The sequence below is a fragment of the Oryctolagus cuniculus genome, chromosome 10 (genome assembly GCF_964237555.1).
Source record: "Oryctolagus cuniculus chromosome 10, mOryCun1.1, whole genome shotgun sequence".
NCBI lineage: Eukaryota > Metazoa > Chordata > Mammalia > Lagomorpha > Leporidae > Oryctolagus > Oryctolagus cuniculus.
Genome location: NC_091441.1, coordinates 76,402,431 through 76,425,344, shown reverse-complemented (window position 1 = coordinate 76,425,344; position 22,914 = coordinate 76,402,431). Strand labels below are relative to the sequence as shown.

The 22,914-nt window shown below is 46.6% G+C and overlaps 1 protein-coding gene and 1 long non-coding RNA gene across 6 annotated transcripts in view; one reads left to right on the top strand and one right to left on the bottom strand.

Moving 5' to 3' along the window:
* SHQ1 (SHQ1, H/ACA ribonucleoprotein assembly factor) overlaps window positions 1–22,019 on the bottom strand; it is a 155,139-nt gene extending 133,120 nt beyond the window's left edge. For 2 of the 5 annotated variants that reach the window (XR_007921540.2, XM_051851471.2), the window contains exons 1-5: window positions 21,765–22,019; window positions 15,647–15,711; window positions 13,970–14,092; window positions 13,069–13,229; window positions 830–942 (exon numbers count right to left, since the gene is read on the bottom strand). Coding sequence is in view for 4 of the 5 variants with exons in the window: in XM_051851471.2 (XP_051707431.2) it covers window positions 830–942; window positions 13,069–13,229; window positions 13,970–14,092; window positions 15,647–15,711; window positions 21,765–21,907 (605 nt within the window). In the remaining variant the exon portion in view is untranslated. The remainder of the gene's footprint in view (window positions 1–829; window positions 943–13,068; window positions 13,230–13,969; window positions 14,093–15,646; window positions 15,712–21,764) is intronic. The other 3 variants (XM_002713187.5, XM_051851470.2, XM_008260933.4) reach the window with 2 other exon arrangements.
* LOC138844075 (uncharacterized) lies at window positions 20,774–21,932 on the top strand. The gene is made up of 2 exons (XR_011379478.1): window positions 20,774–21,288; window positions 21,707–21,932. It is a non-coding gene; the product is annotated as an uncharacterized lncRNA (long non-coding RNA).
* Window positions 22,020–22,914: the final 895 nt, after the last annotated feature.

Below are 22,914 nucleotides of genomic sequence, written 5' to 3'. Positions count from 1 at the left end.
TCCAGGTTCCTGGCTTGGGCCTGGCCTAGCCCCAGCCGTTGTAGCCACTTGGGTAGTGAGCCAGTGGATAAGATCCCCTCCTCCCTGAATCTCACTCATTCTCTGTAACTCTACCTTTCAAATAAATAAATAAATACTTTTTAAAATTCATTCAATCAATCAATTAATAAAAAGTATCCAGAGGCCAGGTGACAGTCCTTGGAAGAAGGATGGTTACCCTAGCCAGCCTTTCCTCAGGTGATCATTTACCTATCCAATACCTAGATAAGGTCCTTAGGCAAAGTTTATGACTAAAGTCGCGATTACTGAGGGTGAAAAATACTGTAAAACTTTAAATTTAGATAACAGAATAATTATCAGTCATCTGAAAGAGATGGTTAATTATAGTGCTAGTGGAGAAAATTGTGAGGAACATAAGAATATCTTGGATCACCCAAAAAAATGCAGGACAGGTAGTAAATTCAAATTCTTAAAGAAATCAAAACTCATTTTCATTGATATATTTCTTTAGTCACAACAAAAATTATACTTAAAAGCAGTATAAATATTCTCATGAATTTAATATTCTATCTTAAGCCTTGCTAGAAAAAAAACTCAAAAAAGTACGCTAGAAGAATTCTGTGTTGCTTGAACAACTAAGGAGCACCATCTTACCAAGATTACCAAGGTACAACAGCTGGAGGGTAAGTCCAATGTTAATTAAGTTTTGAGTCAGCACTAAGTTCCAGGACCCAAAACATACATGCCTACTGGAGTTTAAATGAATACTCAAATTTTTAACAAATAAATGTCAAGTAACTTATTTAACACTCAAAAACTCAATACTCACAGATAATGATCTGGATCAAACTTGGCCAGCTCAGCAGCCAGGCGTTTCTGTCTTCGTTCAGCTGCAGGAGTAAAATCTGGATCCTTAATATCAATAACATCACTCAATTCATCCTAAGAACACCCAGAGAAGAAAGAATAATTGCTATCTCCTATTTTTAGCATTTAAAAATCAAGTTTTACACAAAAATATCAAAGCATGAAAAGAATCTAACTGATTAGTAGACTGACACCAACTGCAACATTGAGATTCAACTCCAGCAAACAGCTGCTGAGTACCTACTACATGCTAGGCCCTGTGGAATCTCATGGAAATCACCTCATTTGATACTTAATAGCAAATAAACTGATGAACACATATTAAGACTATAGAAGCTTAAGACAAAAACCAGGATGGAATAAAGCCCTTCCTGCAAGCTGTAACATTTTCCATCCACTTCTCCCTTTAGCCCCAAAGGAGCTGAAAGTTATTAATGGTATAGGAATTTGAGTATCAGACACCTTATACACAGACTTTTTTTTCTTCCTATAGTCTAGATCAATTGCCCTCAAAGAATTACTACGTAAAACCATATACACAAAACTACACATTCTACTTTATGAACAGATTTAAGAATTTTTACTGGGACTGGCATTGTGGTATTAGCGAGTCAAGCTGCAGCCTGTGACGCTGGCATCCCATATGGGCAACAGTTTGAGTCCTGGCTGCTCCACTTCCGATCTAGCTCCCTGCTGATGCACCTGGGAAAGCAGTGGAAGATAGCACAAGTGCTGGGGGCTCCTGAACCCACATGGAAGACCCAGATGAAGCACCTGGCTCCCAGCTCTGGCCATTTCAACCATCTGGAGAGTGAATCAGAGAATGGAAGATCTCCATCTCTCTCTCTCTGTATCTGTCTTCCAAATAAATCTTTGGGGGCGGGGCTATGGCATAGCAGGTAAAGCTGCTGCCTGAAGCACCAGCATCCCACATGGGTGCTAGTTTGAGTCCTGGCTGCTCTAATTCCAATCCAGCTTCCTGTTAATATGCCTGGGAAGGCAGAGGTAGATGGCCCAAGTATTTGGGCCCTCGCCATTGCAGCCATCTAAAGAGTGAACCAGCAGATGGAAGATCTCTCTCTCTCTCTTTGCCTCTCCCTCTGTAACTCTGCCTTTCAAGTAAATAAATAAGTCTTAAATAATCTTTCTAAAAAACAAAATTTTTATGAGCAATTTTGATGTAGATGATGTTCTACTAGAAAATTAATTTACCATAATTGTCTTTTCTAAAAAATTATTAATGTATTTGAAAAGTAGAGTGACAGAGAGAGAAACAGATCTTCCATCCACTGGTTCAATCCCTAAATGGCTACAATGGCCCAAACTGGACCAGGCTGAAGCAAGGAGGAACTCTATGTAAGTTTTCCACAGCAGTGGCAGGGATTCAAGTACTTGAGTCATCATCTACTGCTTCCCAGGGGCATTAGCACAGAACTGGATTGGAAGTGGAGCAGCCAGACTCGACCTGGTACTCCATTATGGAATTCCAGTGTCTCAAGCACAGCTTAACCTAAGGCACCACAACGCCTGACAACTGTCTTTACCAATACATACTGAAACATAGCGGGCCGGCGCCACGGCTCACTGGGCTAATCCTCCGCCTAGCGGCGCCGGCACACTGGGTTCTAGTCCCGGTTGGGGCACCGGATTCTGTCCCGGTTGCCCCTCTTCCTGGCCAGCTCTCTGCTGTGGCCAGGAAGTGCAGTGGAGGATGGCCCAAGTGCTTGGGCCCTGCACCCCATGGGAGACCAGGAAAAGCACCTGGCTCCTGGCTCCTGCCATCGGATCAGCACGGTGCGCCAGCCGCAGCGCACCGGCCACGGTGGCCATTGGAGGGTGAACCAACGGCAAAAGGAAGACCTTTCTCTCTGTCTCTCTCTCTCACTGTCCACTCTGCCTGTCAAAAAAAAAAAAAAAAAAAAGAAACATAGCTTGCTCTGGCCGGCGTCACGGCTCACTTGGCTAATCCTCCGCCTGCAGCGCCAGCACCCCGGGTTCTAGTACTGGTCGGGGCGCCGGATTCTGTCCCGGTTGCCCCTCTTCCAGTCCAGCTCTCTGCTGTGGCCTGGGAGAGCAGTGGAGAATAGCCCAAGTGCTTGGGCCCTGCACCCACATGGGAGACCAGGAGGAAGCACCTGGCTCCTGGCTTCGGACTGGCACAGCGCGCCAGCCTCAGGACACCTGCCATGGCAGCCATTTGGGGGGTGAACCAATGGAAAAAGGAAGACCTTTCTCTCTGTCTCTCTCTCTCTCACTGTCTAACTCTGCCTGTAAAAAAAAAAAAAAAAAAAAGAAAAAAAAAAGAAAAGAAAAGAAAATATAGCTTGTTCCTTAAGCCAAATCTTACAAAAGAGATGTATAATAGGAAAACTGCCCAGGATACCATAGTCTTTATTCTTTTGGTCAGAACTGTGAAAACTTACACAATGCCAACATTTTAAAACTGGGCCTGCTTTTCCTTCTTCAATCTCCCTACTCCTACAACTATCCCCAAGTGAGAAGCACAGATATTGGATGAAGGTTAAAGAATACCAGGGAAATAACTCGGCAGAAAGTTGTGGAGGCAAACTGTTGAAGATAGATTTGTAAATGGTATTACAGGTAAGTGCCTATTAGGCAGGTTTACAAGTCAGTGACTGTAATACAAAACACAACCATGAAAGTGAACCGTGTTGAGACTAGGATACAGCCACCCCACTCAAGCAAAACTGCCATATAGTAAAAAAAAAAAAAAAAAAAATCTCACATTCTAACCACAACCCTTTTAGTTCAGGTAATATCAACAGTGTTTATTCTAAACAGCTTCTAATATAAGAGGGTCCAGAGATCCTTTTGGAAGTCACTGGAATATCCAGAACATTCTAACACTTCCAAAGCCAAAGTTTACCCTAAACTTATAAAAATTCCCATTCAAAAAATTCCTTTGTAATTTATTTTTTGGAGTTAGAATGTATTTCCCCATAGAAATGCTATGACAATGGGAGTTACAGAGTCTCAGGCCAGCCTTCAAGTTGGTACAATTCCTAATACACTAGAAAGAGAGCACCCATGACATGAAGGGCTTATCAAGCACTGCAGCAACGCTCCCACGGCAAAGACCTGCAGGTTTCTGGAGCTGAAGCCACCAGAACACATCTGTTCCCTAAGCAGTACAACCTATATTTGTCTTCAATTCCTCTACTCCTTTACCCACCTAAAGTTTCCCCACAGGGCTGGGAAAGGCACTGTAATGTATCTGCAGAAGTTACTTAAGCTAAGTGAACACTATGAGAGCCACGCCTGCTCATGGAACCCAAGCCTCCCTGCCCAGCAACCTGGACAGGCACACCTATCCTTTCTTTCCTCTTTCTAGCCCCAGGGAGCTCCCTGGCCTGCGTACTCACTTCTCAAAGTCCAAAGAGTGACTTCAGAGGTAGACAAATGTGAGCCCAGATCCCAGTGCACCTCCCAGAGCCTCGCTGCCTACTATAAATGAGTCCAGTGACACCTCTATCACAGTGCTACGTACTAGTGTCTGCTTGCTTCCTTTGCTGTAACAAATGACCACAAGCTCAGAGTCCTAACACACATTTACTGTCACCCCGTTCTGAAGGTCAGAAACCCACCATCAGTCTCACTGGGCTGAAGTAAGGTGCCAGTGGGGCTGCAGTTCTTCTTGGGGGTAGGGGTGCTCTGTTCCTTTGCCCTCTCCATCTTCAAGGATGCCTCAATCCTTGGCCTTTGGCCCCACATCACATCCCTGTTCCTCCCTTGGTTTCTACCACCACGTGGCCTTTTACTCTGACCAGATGCTTGCACTGTGATCTTCCTAAATCCCTCTTGCAAGCACCCATGGATTAGACTGGGCCCACCAGATAATTCTAGCCAGTCTCCCAAGACCCTGGGGCCAGCACTGTGGCTCAATGAGTTAAAGCCCCAACCTGCAGTACCCACATCCTATTATGGGCACCAGCTCGAGTTCCGGCTGCTCCTCTTCTGATCCAGCTCTCTGCTATGGCCTGGGAAAGCAGCAGAAGATGGCACAAGTCCTTGGGCCTCTGCACCTGCATGGGAGACCTGGAAGAAGCTCTGGCTCCTGGCTTCAGATCAGCTCAGCTCTAGTCATTGCAGTCATCTGGGGAGTGAACCAGCAGAATGGAAGACCTCTCTCTCTCTCTGGCTCTATCTCACTCTGTAATTCTTTCAAATAAATAAAATAATAATTAAAAAAAAAAAAAAAAGATCCTTCACTTCCCCACAGCAGTGAAGTACCTCTGGCCACATCAGGTAGCACAGTCACATATCTAAGCACAAGAGCATCTTCGGGGGGGGGGGGGGGGGAGGACAACCTCGTGTGCCACTGGCTGTGGGAAGGACTGAATGAGAGAACACCAATACATTCAGTAGTGTGGCTGCCCTTCTCCCGCAATGAGGCTCATCAACCGCTCCTCTGAGAGGACGCCTCCTTCCTGCGCCTCAGTCTCCTCACCTGCTAATCACAAAGTAGGGAAAGGTGGCAGAATTAAAATGTTCCCTTCATTACTTCAGCTGGGCTGATGTCAGGTCATAGACAGGTACAATGGGTGAGTCTCTGCAGACAGCTGTATTTTAAGGGATAGACAACTGCTAGATGAAATCCTACCCGCCCAGAGAATGCACCTGCTCTGACCTCAGCTCTCAACACCTAGCCCACTGTGTTCCTCACACTCACATTGACTCCACTCTGCTCAAAACTGCCCAGCCTGCCTTCCATTTCTGGAACTTGCCCAGTCAGTCCTAATGCCAAGCCTCTGCCTTTGCAGCAGCCTTCTCATCACTTGGAACTCAAGGTGAAGTTCAAGGTGAAGACCAAAGCAGCCTTCTGAGGACAAGCATTTGGCCTAGTCGTTAAGGCACCAGTTGAGACGCTGCAACCCAGACTGGACTGGCTGGGTTCCACTCCCAGTGCCAGCTCCTGATTCCAGTTGATGCAGTCCCTGGGAGGTAAAGGTGTTGACTCAAGTGACTGGGTTCTTGCCACCCACATGAGACACCTGGATTGCATTTCTAATTCCTGGCTTTGGCTCTGACCCAGACCCAGCCATTGCAGGCATTGGGAAGCCAACAGATGGGATTTCTTTCTCCTCCTGCCTCTCAAATAACTAATATTTTTTAAAAAGCGGCAGAGGCCTCCTTTTGGCAGCCCGGGCAAAGCAGTGGCCCTCCAGTGTTCCCATCGCACCCTCCTTTTCCTTCTTGTGTTACTAGCTGACATTTTCCCTAAGGTTTGATGTCTGAATGACTACTGTCTGTGCTCCCATTAGAATATTCCATGAGGGCATGTGTTTCACCTGTCTTCTTCCTCACTGTGTCCTCAGCACCTCAGCACTGTGCCAGGCACTCAGGACTCAACCACTCATTCAGCACTGAGTGCCTGAGAGCCCTGTTCTGAGTGCTGGAGCACAGCTCCAGTGACAAATGCACAAAGTCCCGGCTCTCAGGAGAATGAGAACTGACCAGAAGAAAGCAGCCCCTTTGCCTGGCTCGCTCCTCTTTTGGCCTCCAGACTTGGGGCCTCCACATACAGCCATATGACATTTATACAGTAGAAGGCAACTACTCCGACAACACAAGCCCTGCCTAGTTATTTCTTTTTTAAAAAAGATTTACCTGTACAAGCCCTGTCCAGTTTTCTTTCCTGTTTAAAAAAGATTTATTTATTTATATAAAAGGCAGAGGGACAGAGAGAGAAATCAGTCTTCTATCTACTGGCTCACTCCCCAAATGGCCATAATAGGAAGAACTGGGACAGGCTGAAGCCAGAACTCCATCTGGGTCTCCCACATGGGTGACAAGGGCCAAGTACTTGGGTCATCTTCCACTGTCCTGGTAGGAACATTAGCAGGGAACTGGATCAGAAGCAGAGCAAATGAGGCTCAAACTAGCATGCTGATAGGGAGTGCAGGCATCCCAAAGCAGTGACTTAACCCACTGTGCCACGCCTGTCTACCTGATTGGTTCTACACACACATACACACACACACACACGCAGTGTCCCTGTTCAAAGTACCACAAAAGAGAAAGTGAAACAAACTTAAAAGCAAAGTTTGCTTGGGGTCGACAGTCTAAGGCAGTAATCAACCAAAGGGAGAGAAGAAAGGAGGATGAGAAATGTTTAACGAGAGCAGAAGTAAAGGAGTCCTTTGTAAGGAATCGCCACAGCCACAAGTTAACAGAGCTGCTTAAAAACGGATCCTGTAAAGAAAAGGTCACGGAGGATTTACATCAGGCTTATGGACGTTTAGACACAGAAGAGGCAGAGGCAATGCCAAGAGCAAAGCCAGCACTGTGTGCACATCTGCCCGGGGGTGGGGGTTGCGTGGACACCACAGCCTCAGGGGAAGCAAAGGGCCAGCAAGCCTGGCATCCTGCGGCTGCTGGCAGCAGCGACCCGGGAGCTGGCTGGGCGGGCGCCCAGAGACTCCAGGGCTGCTGCTGGCAGCCACTGCACCAGAAGCTGGTTGTGGAGCCCTGATCTGAGCTGCCGGGCTCTTTTCCAAAGGCGCCCTGATGGCCAGCAGGAATGTCAGAGAGGAGAGAAAGGGCGGGAGAGGACGTACGGGAAGCAAGGGAGCCACAGTGAAGCAGAACGTGTTCCAGCGAAAACCTTCTGTGTTCTTCTCATTATCAGTGGAAAATGCAGAGGGTCACAAGAAAACTCGATTTAAAAGAGTAGGAGGAGAATAAAAGGAATGTACCGCCTGGGAAGGGTTAAATCAGTGAATGCAGAGGAGAAACCTGGGTGTTGGGATGATGGAAGAGTTCTCGCTTTCTTCCTTCTGTCTTTTTAATGAATCTGTGTAGCTTTTGTCATCACAGAAAATATTCTTTTTTTTTTTTCAATTTATGGTGGAGGAGGAAGCTGTAAAAATACTGGTAAAATATGAGGGGTAAATGAAGCTTTACAGACATTTCCCTACCCAGGGGCAGGATCAGAGAAAGTCATGAAGGTGTTAAAGTCAGTTTAAACGAGCAGAGGTGTCCTAAACTCTCTTGTTTGTAAGATAACTTACCGAGAACTCTGTGTGCTTTGCGTCTTATTCCCTGGAACTGTCACCGCCTTCACCGTAGGTAGGGCAGGACTACTAACACCTTCATGGACCCACAGAGGGCTGAGCTGATGCACACAAAGTGCTCACCTACCACAGCGCTGCCCCAACCCCCCAGAGCCAGGGGAGTTACAGGACTGGGACTCTGAGAGCTTAGAAAGGTAATACAGTGCCCACATTTTCTTTAAGCCTCCTATGAAGTCCAGGGCAGGACCCCATATCCAAATCTACTATTTCTACAGTGACTTTTTTTTTTTTTTTTTTTTTTTGACAGGCAGAGTGGACAGTGAGAGAGAGAGAGACAGAGAGAAAGCTCTTCCTTCCTTTTTTGCCATTGGTTCACCCTCCAATGGCCACCGCAGCCAGCGTGCTGCGGCCGGCGCACCACGCTGATCCGATGGCAGGAGCCAGGTACTTATCCTGGTCTCCCATGGGGTGCAGGGCCCAAGCACTTGGGCCATCCTCCACTGCACTCCCTGGCCACAGCAGAGAGCTGGCCTGGAAGAGGGGCAACCAGGACAGAATCCAGCGCCCCGACCGGGACTAGAACCCGGTGTACTGGCACTGCAAGGCGGAGGATTAGCCTAGTGAGCCGCGGCGCCGGCCTACAGTGACATTTTTAATTTGCACACTAAGTAGGATTTTTAAAATAACTGTTAAAAGCTACACATCAGGGCAGGTCAAGTTTTGCCACCAAATAAAAATGTTAAAAAACTTAGTTTTCAAAACTTTGGAAGATCTCAGCACTACACCAAAGGGGTTAGAAACCAGTACTGCTAGTGGGATACTATGTACATTACAAAGCTTTCTCTCACATCCTCAGCATATAGTGAGAGAATATGCATGCAAACTGTTAGGAAGAGCAACGCTCACGCAGTTAAACTTTCTGAGTAAGAGTTTAATGAGTTTAGACAGTCAAGGTAGTGCTTGAGGGTGATAAACATTAAATTCAGCCGTTCCTTTCTGATGGGGGAAACACAGGGATGTAGTCAGGAAGGAAGAGACCAGGGGCTTCAACTGCGGTAATGGTTTTCTTCTTAAGCTGGGGAACAGCTACCAAGGTATCTGATATATTAGCTAACATACTTAAAATGATTTCTATCCCATAATAGCTTTTATTTTAAACTAACCTAAATTACTTTTAGAACGATTTATTTAGTTATTTTTAATTTGAAAGGCAGAGTGACATAGAGAGAGGGAGAGACAGAGATCTTCTACTTGCTGGTTCACTTTGCAAATGGCCACAATAGCCAGGCCTAGGCCAGGCTGAAGCCGGGAGTCCATACTTCCTCTGGGCACCCCACATGGCAGCAGGGGCCCAAGGACTTGGGCCATATTCTGCTGCCTTCCCAGGTACATCAGCAGGAAGCTGAATTGGAAGCTGAGCAGCTGGGACATGAACTGGCACTCCAATACCGGATGCCAGCATTACAAGCAGTGGCTTAACCCACTGTGCCAAAATGCCAGCCCCCTAAATTACTTACTCAGTAATTTTCAATAGATATACTAAGTTCTAACCTAAAAGGGACTTGGTCCAGGCTTATATTAAGGCACTCCTCAAAAACTTGTCAAAATTCCTCAAGAGGAAGAGGTCTGGCATTTGGACTAGCAATTGGGTCACCAGTTAAAATGCCTACGTATCAGAGTGCCTGGGTTCAATTTCCAGTTCTGGCTTCCACTTCCAGGTTACTGCTAATGCAGACTCTGGGAGGTCACAGGTGATGGCAAGTAATTGGGTCCCTGCCACCCACATGGGAGACTTGGATTGAGTTCCTGGCTCCTGGCTTTGGCCTAAACCAGCCTACCCAGCCCCAACTACTTCAGGCATTTGGGGAGTGAACCAATGGATGGGAGCTGTGTCTCCCACCACACCCTCCCTGTTTGTGTGTGTGTATGTGTGTGCATGTCTGTCTGCCTGCCTGCCTGTCTGCCTCCTAAAGGAGAAAGGGAAGGGAAGGAGAAGGGCAAAGGCAAGGCAAAGGGGGAAGGGCAGAGGAGAGAAGAAAATTTCAAGAGGACCTTCCCTGAACAGCGGCAGTAATCAAGTAACCAAGTTCTGTGGTTGCAGGAAGCACTTTGAATCTGAATGCACTTTGAATCTGTACTTAGCCTGTGTGGCATTTACTACCATTCAAGTATAGTTTTCAACTGACAGTCCTCAAACAGTCTGACCACAAACCAGATCTTGGCCAAATGACTGAAGTCCATTCACTGAAATCTCTGCTGTGGACAAAACTGACTCTGTTCTAGCTACCTCAGGGTCAGCAGGGAGTGTGGGCAGACACAGAGAACAGACACAGACCATAATCCAGTTTAAAAAAACACCCTAAGCTTCTAGAAGGAAATATTTCATCAGCATTATTTACTCCCATGTAAATGCAAATCTTGCTTTCTATCAGGAATCTTATTCCCTTTAAATATTTTTATTTTATTAGTTTTATATTTTTAAAAGGGTCTTTAAGTATTCTTTGCTTTTCAAAGAGTTTTCACACACAGTATCTCCTTAAATTTTCAAACAGCCTTGTATAAATTGGTGAGAAAATTCATTTCTATTTTTTTTCCATTCACTTTTTGTTTTTTCCCCAAAGAAACCTTTTTTTTATTTTTTATTTTTTTATTTTTTAAAATTTATTTGACAGGCAGAGTTATAGACAGTGAGAGAGACAGAGAGAAAGGTCTTCCTTCTGTTGGTTCACCCCCCAAATAGCCGCCATGGCCAGCACTGCGCCGATCCAAAGCCAGGAGCCAGGTGCTTCTTCCTGGTCTCCCACGCGGGTGCGGGGCCCAAGCACTTGGGCCATCCTCCACTGCCTTCCCGGGCCACAGCAGAGAGCTGGTCTGGAAGAGGAGCAACCAGGACTAGAACCAGCGCCCACACGGGATGCCAGCGCCACAGGTGGAGGATTAACCAAGTGAGCCACAGCACCGGCCTCATATTTTTTTTTTTTAAGATTTATTTATTTATTTGAAAGTCAGAGTTACACAGAGAGAAGAGAGGCAGAGAGAGTGGTCTTCTGTCCAATGGTTCACTCCCCAACTGGCCACAATGGCCGGAGCTGCGCCGATCTGAAGCCAGGAGCCAGGAGTCTCCTCGGGGTCTCCCAAGTAGGTGCAGGGGCCCAAGGACTTGGGCCATCCTCCACTGCTTTCCCAGGCCATAGCAGAGAACTGGATCGGAAGTGGAGCAGCCGGGTCTTGAACCAGCGCCCATATGGGATACCGGCACTTCAGGCCAGGGCGTTAACCCACTGTGCCACAGTGCCAGCCTCGAAACCTTTTATTTAATGAGTACAAATTTCCTAAGTACAACTTAAGGAATATAGTGATTCTTCCCACCATATCCACCCAGCCAGCCCCATCATTCCTATTTTATAAAGAGCAGATGAAACAAATAACTGGCCTGGCACCCCAAATCTGAACAGCAAAACTGGGGAGAACCTAGGCCCTTTACCTTTCCTTGGTAGATTCAAATGTGTTTTATTAGGGTCAGGCATGGTGGTGCAGCGAGTTAAGCCACCACTTTGGGATGCACACATCCCTTACCAGAGTACCGGGGATCAAGTCCTGCCTCCACTTCTTATTTATTTGAGAGCCAGAGTTACACAGAAATAAAGAGGTCTTCCATCCACTGGCTCATTTCCCAGATGGCCCCAAGAGCTGGTGCTGGGCCAGGCCAAAGCCAGGAGTCAGGAGCTTCTTCTGGATCTCTCACATGGGTACAGGGGCCCAAGCACCTGGGCCATCTTCTGCTGCTTTCCCACACAGGTTAGCAATGAGCTGGATCAGAAGTGGAGCAGCCAGGACTTGAACCAGTGCCCATATGGGATGCCAGGTATTGCAGGCAGTGGTTTTACCCACTGTGCCACAATGCCAGCCCCCTGCCTCCATATCTGAACCACTTCCTGATAATGTGCCTGGGAGGCAGCAGGTAATTTCCCAAGTGCTTGGGTTCTTGGAACTTACAGGGAGACCCAGATATAACTCCTGGATCCTGGCTTCAGCCTGGCCCAACCCCAGCTATTGCAGACATTTAGAGAGTGACCCAGTGGACAGAAGATCTCTCTCTGTCTCTCTCTCTTGCTATGTCACTTTGCCTTTCAAGTAAGTAAATAAATATTTTTAAAATCTAAATGTCTTACTATAATAAATTATATTCTAAACAGGTTTAAAATCCTCTGCTCAATCAGGGATCAAGTAATAAAAATAGCTCATCCCTGTTTCTCTCACTAAAGCAAATTAAAAATTAAGACTCCATGGGCTGACGCTGTGGTATAGTGGGCCTGAGACACCAGCATCCCATAGTGGCACCAGTTGCTCCTCTTCTGATCCAGCTCTCCGCTATGGCCTGAGAAAGCAGTGAAAGATGGCCCAAGTGCTTGGACCCCTACAACCATGTTGGAGACCTGGAGGAAGCTCCTGGCTCCTGCCTTCAGATCAGCCCAGCTCTGGCTGTTGCAGTTATCTGGAGAGTGAACCAGTGGTGGAAGACTTTTCTGCTGCCTCCCGGTTATACATTAGCAGAAAGCTGGAATCAGCAGTGGAGTGGGGATCTAACCCCAGCCCCTCTGAAATGGGATACACTCTGATATCTTAACCACTGCACAAAACACCCACCATGATATTCTTTTTCAGCCCAACTGCCAATTAATGAGAGACTATATTCAACTTCAAGAACAGAAACTCAAGAATGGACAACAGTGCCTACTGTACACCAATAACTGAACATTTTGATCAAAACCAAATCTCATTCTCAACAGGAACATTCTACCTCATTGGTATAAAATGGAGGGAAATCATGCCGTAAGTATGGGATCTCAATTTTTTTTCAGAAGTATGAAATAAGCTGCTTTACAGGAAGTATAAGAGAGGGGTTCTATTTTTTATTTTGGTAACCTCATGTCTAAAACACTAAGAAAGAAGAGAAGACAGTAGGACACCTGGTAAGGGCAGTAAGAGTAGACACAACAGCGGAGGAAATGCATAGCACTCTAAAAATTATATGCAGGAGTTGTGCCATGAACTCTAAATACGTCACTTGTTGCCTTATTAAACAAACAAACAAAACCCAAGTGTAAGCAGAACCAAAACTAACATATCCAACTGGAAAATCCTATAAACCAGAAAGACAACATACCTGTAATCGGTGAACCACTCCTGACCGTAAGTTCCCAAATCCATAGTGGCACTGTGGATTCAAAGGACTTTCTGATGCCTCTTCATAGGGAGTCTGTTCAATTTCCCAATCGAACTCTTCATCATCATCATCTTCAACTTCCCCAGAAACCTCTGAAATACCTAAATGTGCTAAGTATTAATATTTTTATAAAAGCACTGGATTTCTTAGGTGACAACTAGGGGAAGAAAAGCTACAGGAAAAAAATGCATGAATATGTGTACCCTAAGACATGTACAAGAATATTCATGGCTCCACTATTCAAGAGAGCCAAAACAACGGAATCAACCCAAAGACCATCAACAGGAGGTATGAATAAGTACAGTACATTCGTGCCACAGAATGTTATATAGCAATGAAAACAAATGGGGCTCAGCTACAATATACAAAAGTTTCACAAAAATGTCAAGTGAAAAGAAGCCAGTCAAAAACAGAATACATACTACATGGATTACCTACGCAATTCAATACAGGTAAAAGGGAGTATAACGGTTATCTGCAGGAGGAGAGGGAAGAGTAATTGGGAAAACACAGGGTAGGATTCCAGGGGATAGGCAACGTTCTGTTTCGTGACCTCGGTGGTGTGCATTTTACGTAACACACTGAACTGTACACCTCCGATCTCAGCTCACGAGGCTAATATTTTACCCAAGATCAGAAGCTGCTTTACCTGGTTCCAAAATGTGACTGATCTACTGGTTCAGTAGGGTTCTTTATGTATTTTAATAACAGCATCAAATAAGCAATCATCACGTGACCTCCACATCAAGTCACCTGATGTATTTTCTCCAATTCCATGTTTACTATAAACTGTTTCCCCTGGAAACACAGAGCATTCTAAGTACCACTGGAATATACCAACCTATTTCTTCCACAAGTGGCTTTGCTGTCCTGGATTTTCTTGGTGCCAGGAGAGCAGTTAACATGTTCAGCCCTTCAAAATGCTGGCCAGGCGTTTCTTTGGGCAATCGAATGGTAAAAACTCCTAAAAGAGAAATACGTTTTAGGATTAGACAAACTATATTTTCAAAAACTTCACAAACAAGTCTAAGAAATACACATACTTGTTAAAATGTAATTCTATTTCATGTAACTCCAAAATTTCACCCTGATCAGATTTAGTGACTACAAATCAAGATAGACAAAGGCTTGACCAGGGTTCTTCAGCAGCTGTGACATCTATAATCTGTTCAAGCTACAGAATGCTTTGGTCTGACACAGTACTACTTTAACCCAGATTTCTTTTTTTTTTTTTTTTTAAGATTTATTTATATGTTTGAAAGGCAGTTACAGAGAGAGATAGAAACTTCCATCCGTTGGTTTACTCCCCAAATGTCCCAACAGCCAGAGCCAGGCTGATCTGAAGCCAGGGGCCAGGAGCTTCTGGGTCTCCCAGGGGCCCACGCACTTGCACCATCTTCCATTGCTTTCCCAGGCACAACAGCAGGGAAGCGGATCAGAAGTGGAGCAGCCAGGACTGTACTGGTTCCCATATGGGATGCCGGCATCACAGGCAGCGGCTTTACCTGCTGCAGCCCCTAACCCATTGGTATTAAAAATCCAAATCGAAACGTCTAAACACCAATCAATGGCAGTAGTTATTTACATTCCACATGATGTACCCCTGAAGTCTGCCTGTGGCAGACTGGAATTACATCTCTGTGCTTCCTTGCTTTCCTTTGCTGGGTTTATCAACTGCATCTAGGCCCCCATGAAGTTATTTCATTATTTACTTCTCTTATGTTTTTTAAAACATGCTGCTTCTTTCAGTGGCTGAATAGTATTCCGACAAATCCAGTACAATTCAATCCAAATATCTCCTTCTTAACATGCTGTGTACTTCTAAAATGTAATAATTTTGCTTCAGTGTGCATCCTGCCTGCAGTTAAAAGCAGACTTAATACCAAGGAAGGCAGTTCTGTTACAGTTAATTTAATTACACTGCATTATGAGTTAGAGCTTCACTGTCTTAACTTTTTCATCCCACCTGCCCTTATCCTAGTTCACTGCAGTCAATAAATATTCATGGAATAAATTACACAGGAATATATATGGCAATATTATTCCAGATCCAGTGACAAAGGGAAAGCCATGGCTAGCTGAAACGAGGGAATTACCAATCATGAGAAGAAAATGCAAATAGCCTTTAACCGTCACCCAGGGATAGTTTCTCTCTCACCTGCCAGTTATTAAAATTCAAATTTGAAAATTGCAGAACAAAGATTCTACTCCAAAGCTGTGTAAATCTTCCACATCTCATTAATCAACAATTCCATCTGTTCTAATTATTACTTTCAAACACCTGTAAAGGTTAGGGAAGTTCTTCTAGAAAATAGAACCGGAGTATTTAACTTTACTTTGAAGAATACTTTGAAATACTTTAAGCAACTGAAGAACAAACAGAAACAAGATACAAAGAAAGAGTGACAGGAACAGACTGCACCTGTGGGACTGCCAATGGTCCCCGTGGTAAGACTACTGTGCAGACACTCTAACATGAAGAATCCAAAGAAAAAAACAAAACTTTCGAAGACAATACCTTTATCTGCATCATAGGACCCTTGTTCACTTCCATTTTCTACAATTCTCCCAGGGAGGGTCAACCTGAAGATTTAACACAAAGTCTCATTAAGGCCTTATACCACAACATAATTTAAGGCTAGCTGGCCATCCATAACAGTATATGTTTACCCATCAAAATTCATCAACCATTTAGAAAGGAAACTCTTCAGCATTCGTTCATATATAGACCAAATTTAGATTCCCTCCCCAACGAAGTACAAACTAGAGATGACTCTTCTTTCTATTTGATGATGCATATTATTTATTTATTGGAAAGGCAGTGATACAGGGACAGAGGAGAGACAGAAAGAAAATCTTCCATCCACAGGTTGACTCCCCAAATGGCCGAAATGGCCAGACAGCTGGACCAGGCCAAAGCCAGGAGCTTCCTCTGGGTCTCCCACATGGGTGCAGGAGCCCAAGGACCTGGGCCATCCTCCACTGCTTTCCCAGGGAGCTGGATCAGAAGTGGAGCAGCAAGGACTCAATCAGCACCCGTCTGGGGGGATGCCAGGCTGTGGGCCATGCTTTTAACCTGCTGCACCACAGCAACAATCACTTATCTTTCTATTTGAAAACCTCTGACAACAATAAAATAGATACTGAAAAACAAAAACTACAACAAATTAGTTATCACTATTGTTACAGTACTTTCCCCTTCTCAGTGAGTAACAGAGTTTTTTATATGCATGGAGCCTGACAGGGCAAAGAAAGGATACTACTAATTCCACCCCCCCCCCCCCCAAAAAAAGGAAAAGGCAGAGAAAAGGAAATAAAGAAACAACAAAACTAACTGCTCACCTCAGACAAATTACTACTAAAAAAAAAAAAAAAGCAGCACAAAGCAAAAATGTTTTCCTCAAAACTCATAATTACTATATGGGGATTACCTTCTCTCTCATTCTAAAGGAAATAAACTGATTTCCTTGCTCCTAGTTTTACTCTGGTTCAATCAAACTGCCACCAAAAAGAATTTTTTTAACACAGAACTCTGTCATTTTTCTACTTGAAAAATCTTTTCCAGCTACCTGATGTCAACTAAGTAAACTCATCAGTACAACATACCCACTCCATATCTTTACTAACCTAAAATTTGCATCCTTTTTCCTACCGTGCCCCTCCCCTGGCTTCCTACTAAATGCGATTAAAACTAAAAAGCAGGAAAGCCTGGCAGCCCCCACAGGCCCAGAGCTTCACAAGTTAGCTCCCTTCAGCCCTAGTGTTTTCTCGAGCCCCTATGCCTCTTCAGAACCAAAATCCCTTCACAGCCCAGAAGAAAGAATCTGTTCATGGATACATGGTTACAAACACTACCTGTAGTGTCAGTATCTCAACCAAGTCCTAGCCTGCCATTTCTCAGCTATGTATCTTTTTTCAGACACTTCAAAAATCATACTACTTTATGTGTTAAAAAGGGAGAAATAACCATATCTCCCAAAGGGTTACTGTGAGAATGAAATGACAGTGGGTGAGCACTCAGACAAGTGAGCTATTATTATCAACTTTCTTCTCCTCAACTCTTTATATAGGTACATAGGAGTGAAATCATCTTTGTCTACTGATCTGCCTCCCCAGATAACCTCTCAATTCCTCAAGGAAAGAGGAACCACATCTTCGCAATCTTCGCTATACTGCAGCGGTTTGTAATTTCAAAGACTGCCCAGCTGGCATCACTCCTCTCAACCATGGGGTCTAAGTCTCTTGCTCTTGAAATTCAGCACATTCCTGGGACTGTTTTGATCAATACAATAAAGCAGATATAACATGAGGTACTTCCTGAAGCTAGGCCAAAAGCTGATACAGATTCTGCCTTGCTGGTCAGAATACCTGATCTTGAAAACTTCAGCCAAGAAAACACAAACTAGTCCACATAAGGACACCGCATTGGGGGGTGGGGGTGGGGGGTGGCGCTGTGGCGCAGCTGGTAAAGCTGCAGCCTGCAGTGCCAGCATCCCATATGGGCACCAGTTCGAGTCCCGGCTGCTCTACTTCCAATCCAGTTCTCTGCTATGGCCTGGGAAAGCAAGAGAAGATGGTCCAAGTGCTTGGGCCCCTGCACCCATGTGGGAGACCTGGAAGAACCCAGAAGAAGCTCCAGACTCCTGGCTTCAGATCTGCTCAGCTCTGGCTTTCGCAGTCATCTGTAGAATGAACCAGCAGGTGAAGACCTTTCTCCCCCTCTGCCGCTGCCTCTCTGTGACTCTGCCTTTCAAATAAATAAGATAAATCCTTGAAAAAGAAAAAAGACCACACAGGAAGACCACATGAAGAAAGAAAGATGCCCCGCTAACCTCCAGCTTTGGCTCACTATTCTTTTTTTATTTTTTATTTTTTTAAACATTTATTCGTTTATTTGAAAAGCAGTTTTACAGAGAGGCAGAGACAAAGCAAGAAAAATAGAGAGAGGTCTTCCATCTGCTGGTTCACTCCCCAGATGGCCACAAAAGCTGGAGCTGGGCTGATATGAAGCAAAGTCTCCCACATGGGTGCAGGGGCCCAAGCACTTGGGCCATCTTCCGCTGCTTTCCCTGGCACATTAGCAGGGAGCTGGATCAGAAGTGGAGCAGCTGGGACATAAACCAATGCTCATATGGGATGCCGGCACTGCAGGTGGCGGCTTTACCCACTATGCCACAGTGCCTCACTATTCTATACTCCAGGTCCAGTCACTACCTGACCACGATGGCATTAAAGACTTCAAGCAGGAACACCCTGCCAAGCCCTTCACAAATTCCTTAGTCACAAATTATGAAACCACTGCTGTTGTTTTTACACCATGAAGTCTCACTGGTTACTGAGCCATAGCTAAGTGGCGCAGAGAGCCCTCAATAATAGCACAGTAGTCCCCCTTTATCTGTGGTTCCACTTTCCATGGTTTCAGTTTACCCCAGTCAACTGCAGTCTAAAAATATAATGGGAGAGAGACCATATTCACATACCTTAAGAGTCTAGTGGCCGGCGCCACGGCTCACTAGGCTAATACTCCGCCCTGCGGCGCCGGCACACTGGGTTCTAGTCCCGGTCGGGGCGCCAAATTCTGTCCCGGTTGCCCCTCTTCCAGGCCAGCTCTCTGCTGTGGCCCAGGAGTGCAGTGGATGGCCCAAGTGCTTGGACCCTGCACCCCATGGGAGACCAGGAGAAGCACCTGGCTCCTGCCTTTGGATCAGCGTGGTGTGCTGCGCACCGGCCGCAGCAGCCATTGGAGGGTGAACCAACGGCAAAGGAAGACCTTTCTCTGTCTCTCTCACTGTCCACTCTGCCTCTCAAAAAAATAAATAAATAAATAAAAGAGTATAGTATACTGCTAGAAGTGTTCCAACTTGAGTTATTATTGCCACTCTCCTACTAATTGGTAAACTGAGCTTTATCATAGCCACAATGCATAGGAAAAACAGAACACTTAAGGTTCTGTATTGCAGGCACCTACAGGGGATCTTGGAATATAGTCCCCATTGAGGAAGAGGTACCATTGCTTCTACCATTTTTGACACACAGGTGATCACCAGCCATGGTAATAAGCACTTTGCATGCAGTATCTCAAGCCTCTCCTCACACAACTCCTTAAGATCATTAATATGGGTCCCCCGCTACAGACTACCAGACTCAACCAGAAACCTGTGTGAGGCCACAGAACTGTACGCATGCTGAGTGCTCACTCCCAAGCTTCAACTACCTGAAGCGTGGACAGATCTGCGGGAAGAAAGCTTTTCCACTGTTTTGCTTGTATCCTCTTATTCTGCCCTTATCATCTCACAGGCTTCAAAGGGGTTTTCACTTTAACACTTTTACTTGACTGGGCTGATTGGCTTATTTCCCAATCCTATTGCGTTTTATATTTTTATTAGTGTATATGACAACAAGGTCTACACTTAAGAACAACTGGGCCTCTGACCTCTCCTTTGTGACAAAGGAGTCTTAGTCACTTTGGGCTGCTCTAACAGAAACACCACAGGCTGGGTGGCTTAAACAACTGAAATTGACTTCTCAATGCTTCTGGAGCCTGGAAAGTTGAAGATCAAGTTGCCAACCTGTTCAGTGCCTGGGGAGGGCACCCCTCCTGGCTTGCAGCTGACCACCTCCTTGCTGTATCCTGACCTGGTGGACAGGGGCCCTGGACTCTCCCTCTTCTTACAAGGGCACTAACCCCATCAATGGGGACTCTTGCCTTCATTCATCTAAACTGAAATACCATCATATTGGGAATAGGGGCTTCTACCTTTCAATGTTGGAGGGACACAACTATGCAGTCCACAGCAATGGGTGAGCAATAAAACCTGCTCTGTGGGGCTCTCCTAAATCAAATGCGCTAACCCACATGGAACACTTAACCTACAGTAACACTTCAGTAAATGCGTGCTACTAGCACCACCACCATCTTCCTGTTCTTCGTCTTGCCACCCTCAGGGAGACTTTCTCCGACCACTTTAAATAAACCTGGGCCTCTTTTGATGCCTCGTGAGCACAGTTCCTTCCCTTCATAGCACTCACGATTTGTAGAAGCATCATTTGTCCACCCTTTTTCTCTCCCATCCCCAACTGCAATGTAAACGTTTAACCTGGGGGTGGGGGGGGATGGCGCAGTAGGTTAATCCTCTGCCAGCAGCACCAGCATCCCATGTGGGTGCCGGGTTCTAGTCCTGGTTGCTCCTCTTCCAGTCCAGCTCTCTGCTGTGGCCCGGGAGGGCAGTGGAGGACGGCCCAAGTGCTTGGACCCTTGCACCTGCGTGGGAGACCAGGAAGGGGCACCTGGCTCCTGGTTTCAGATCGGCACAGCGCCGGCCATAGCAGCCATTTGGGGAGTGAACCAAAGGAAGGAAGACCTCTCTCTCTCTCTCTCTCTCTCAACGTCTATAACTCTACCTGTAAAAAAAGAAAAAAAAAAAACACTACAGGAGGGAAGGAGTTCATCTTGTTCAGCACTATAATCCCAGCACGGAAGCCCAATAAATAAACTACATGAATAAAGAAATCAGAAAGCACAGTGCTGTATTTCATTATTGGTTGTTTCTTGTTAATCTCTGACCATGCCTAACTTACCAATTAAACTTTACCATGGATCTGTATGTACAGGAAAAAAAACTATATAGAGTCTGGTACTCTCCACAGTTCAGGCGTCCAGTGGCACAGAGATTAAATCGAGATCTAACGGAAACTTGAGCAGAACTGGTTTAGGCAGTGAAGAAACTAGTTCGCCTGGAGAGGGAGGTTTGTGTTACAAAATACAGAAGTACTTAGGCAGGGAAGGCACAGGGGAGCCACACTTAAGACTGGAAAAAGAAAAGGGGAGCCCAGGGGATCGCCACGCTGTAGCATTTTAGAGCCTCTGGCAGCGTCCGTTACAGAATGGGGAGAACCACAGTGTCCACCCCCAAGGATCGCTGTCAACGTTAACACAAGCGAAGGCACTGCTTGCCCACCACACGGAACGGCATCAGCTCGAGCTGCTGCCGCTGTCGTTACGGCGCTGCGAGAAGAGAAATCTAAAGTGACACAAGCTGAGGGCTGCTCAAAGAGACCCGAAGGAAATTACCGCAACGAACCGGCAAAACGCAGGACTGCGGAGGCGGGCAGCGGGGGAGGCAGGAGAACGAGGCTAGCGCGGACTCAGAGCCGGCTAAGGTGAGAATTTGAGAAAGCAGGGAGCGGGCAGCCAAGATAAAGGTCGGTACACAGAAGGCGGGCTGGGAGAAAACAAAAGGACCAAAAGGTTGGGAAGTCATCGAAAAGATGCGAGCGAGCACGCGCGCGCCGCCGGGGAAGGGGGAGAGCGAAGGCGAAGCGCAAGGAGGGGGCAGAGCAAGTCTGGGAGGGCAACTTCACAGAAGCTGGAAACGTCCCCGGCCCAAAGGCCACGCTGCAAAGGGCTTTCGAGATTGCGCTCACGGGGGGATCAACAAGGCTGGAGAAGGGAACGGGCTTCTAAGCACCTGGAGCGCACACCTCCAGCAGGTCACTTCCTTGGCCCCAAAAGGAGACGGGCAAGTCTCGGGGAAAGATTCCGGGAACTGCTTCCCTGCTCTCTCACCCCTCTCCACAGGCGCTTAGCTCACGAATGCCCCCAATACGCTCGTCCCACGTTGACCCCCGGAACTCACCTGAGAAAGTACGGCTTGGCGTAGAACTTGAAGTCCACCCCCTCAAAGTAGACGTCGAACTCGGAGACTCGGACGTACGGCACGCGGATGGCGACGGTCAGGAAGTCAGCGTCCTGGCTGAGATCGAACGCGGGGGTCAGCATCGCATCCGCCTACGGCCGCCGCAGTCCCGCGGCACAAAACTCTCCAAGAAGTCCCCACACTCGGAGATCCCTTCCGTTAGCCACGGTGCTTCCGGCACAAGGCGGAAGTGCGCGTGCGTGAAGCGGGAAGTTCCGCCCCACGTCGATCTCCATGGAGACGGGACGCTTGTAGTGGCGAGGTGGAGCTTTCAAAGCAGCCGGGAAGAGCCAGAGGCGTGGCGAGTGGTGCCTGGGCGCTGGAGCTTCCTCGAAGGAAGACTTGGAAGAAACGCCAGAATCCGTCTTAGACCCGCCAAACCGCTATCCAGCTTCTTAGAGATGATTTTAACAGCGCTGGCTGGGCAAGGAGACAGGTGCGCGCTTGAATCCCATCTCAGCCACTTCCCAGATGTAACTTGCTCGGCCAAGTTACAACACCTCCTTATGCTACAGTGAGAATAATGCTACACCTGAAGCATCTAGAGATGGTCTTGGCCCCGTAGAGACGCTGCGGGGATATCACGCAGAGATTGCGTGCCTGGCAAGCTGCCCTGGTAGAGCGATCGCCTGGGCGCCTGGGCGCATCCGCTTTGTCTCCATCGCTTCCCACCCGCCCGTCGACGATTTCTTTCCTCTCTCGCTCTCACCGTCCCTTCCTCCCTCCCCCCTTTCCCTCCTCCTTCCTATTTTCCAGTTCCCTCCTTTCCTCCCCTTCTTGCAATAGCGCTTTCTCTTTCACAGAGCGTCCATGCACTAATCTCGTCTCAGCTGCACTACAAACTCCAGAGAAAACCGGGTTCAGAGAGGTTACACTGCGTCCTCTGGTCAGCACGCATCTCACTAGGATCAGAACCCGGAACGCTGGCCCGCGCTGATTAATGCGATTCCTCTGCATCCCCCAACCCCTTCCTTTCCCTGGCTTTCCTCCTGACACTCATCTGAGGTCATCTTTTCTGGTTTTCTTTTTTTTCTCCTGTTTTCCTACTACTCTTCCATCTATTTTCTCCATTTAGCCTGTGCTCCTCTTG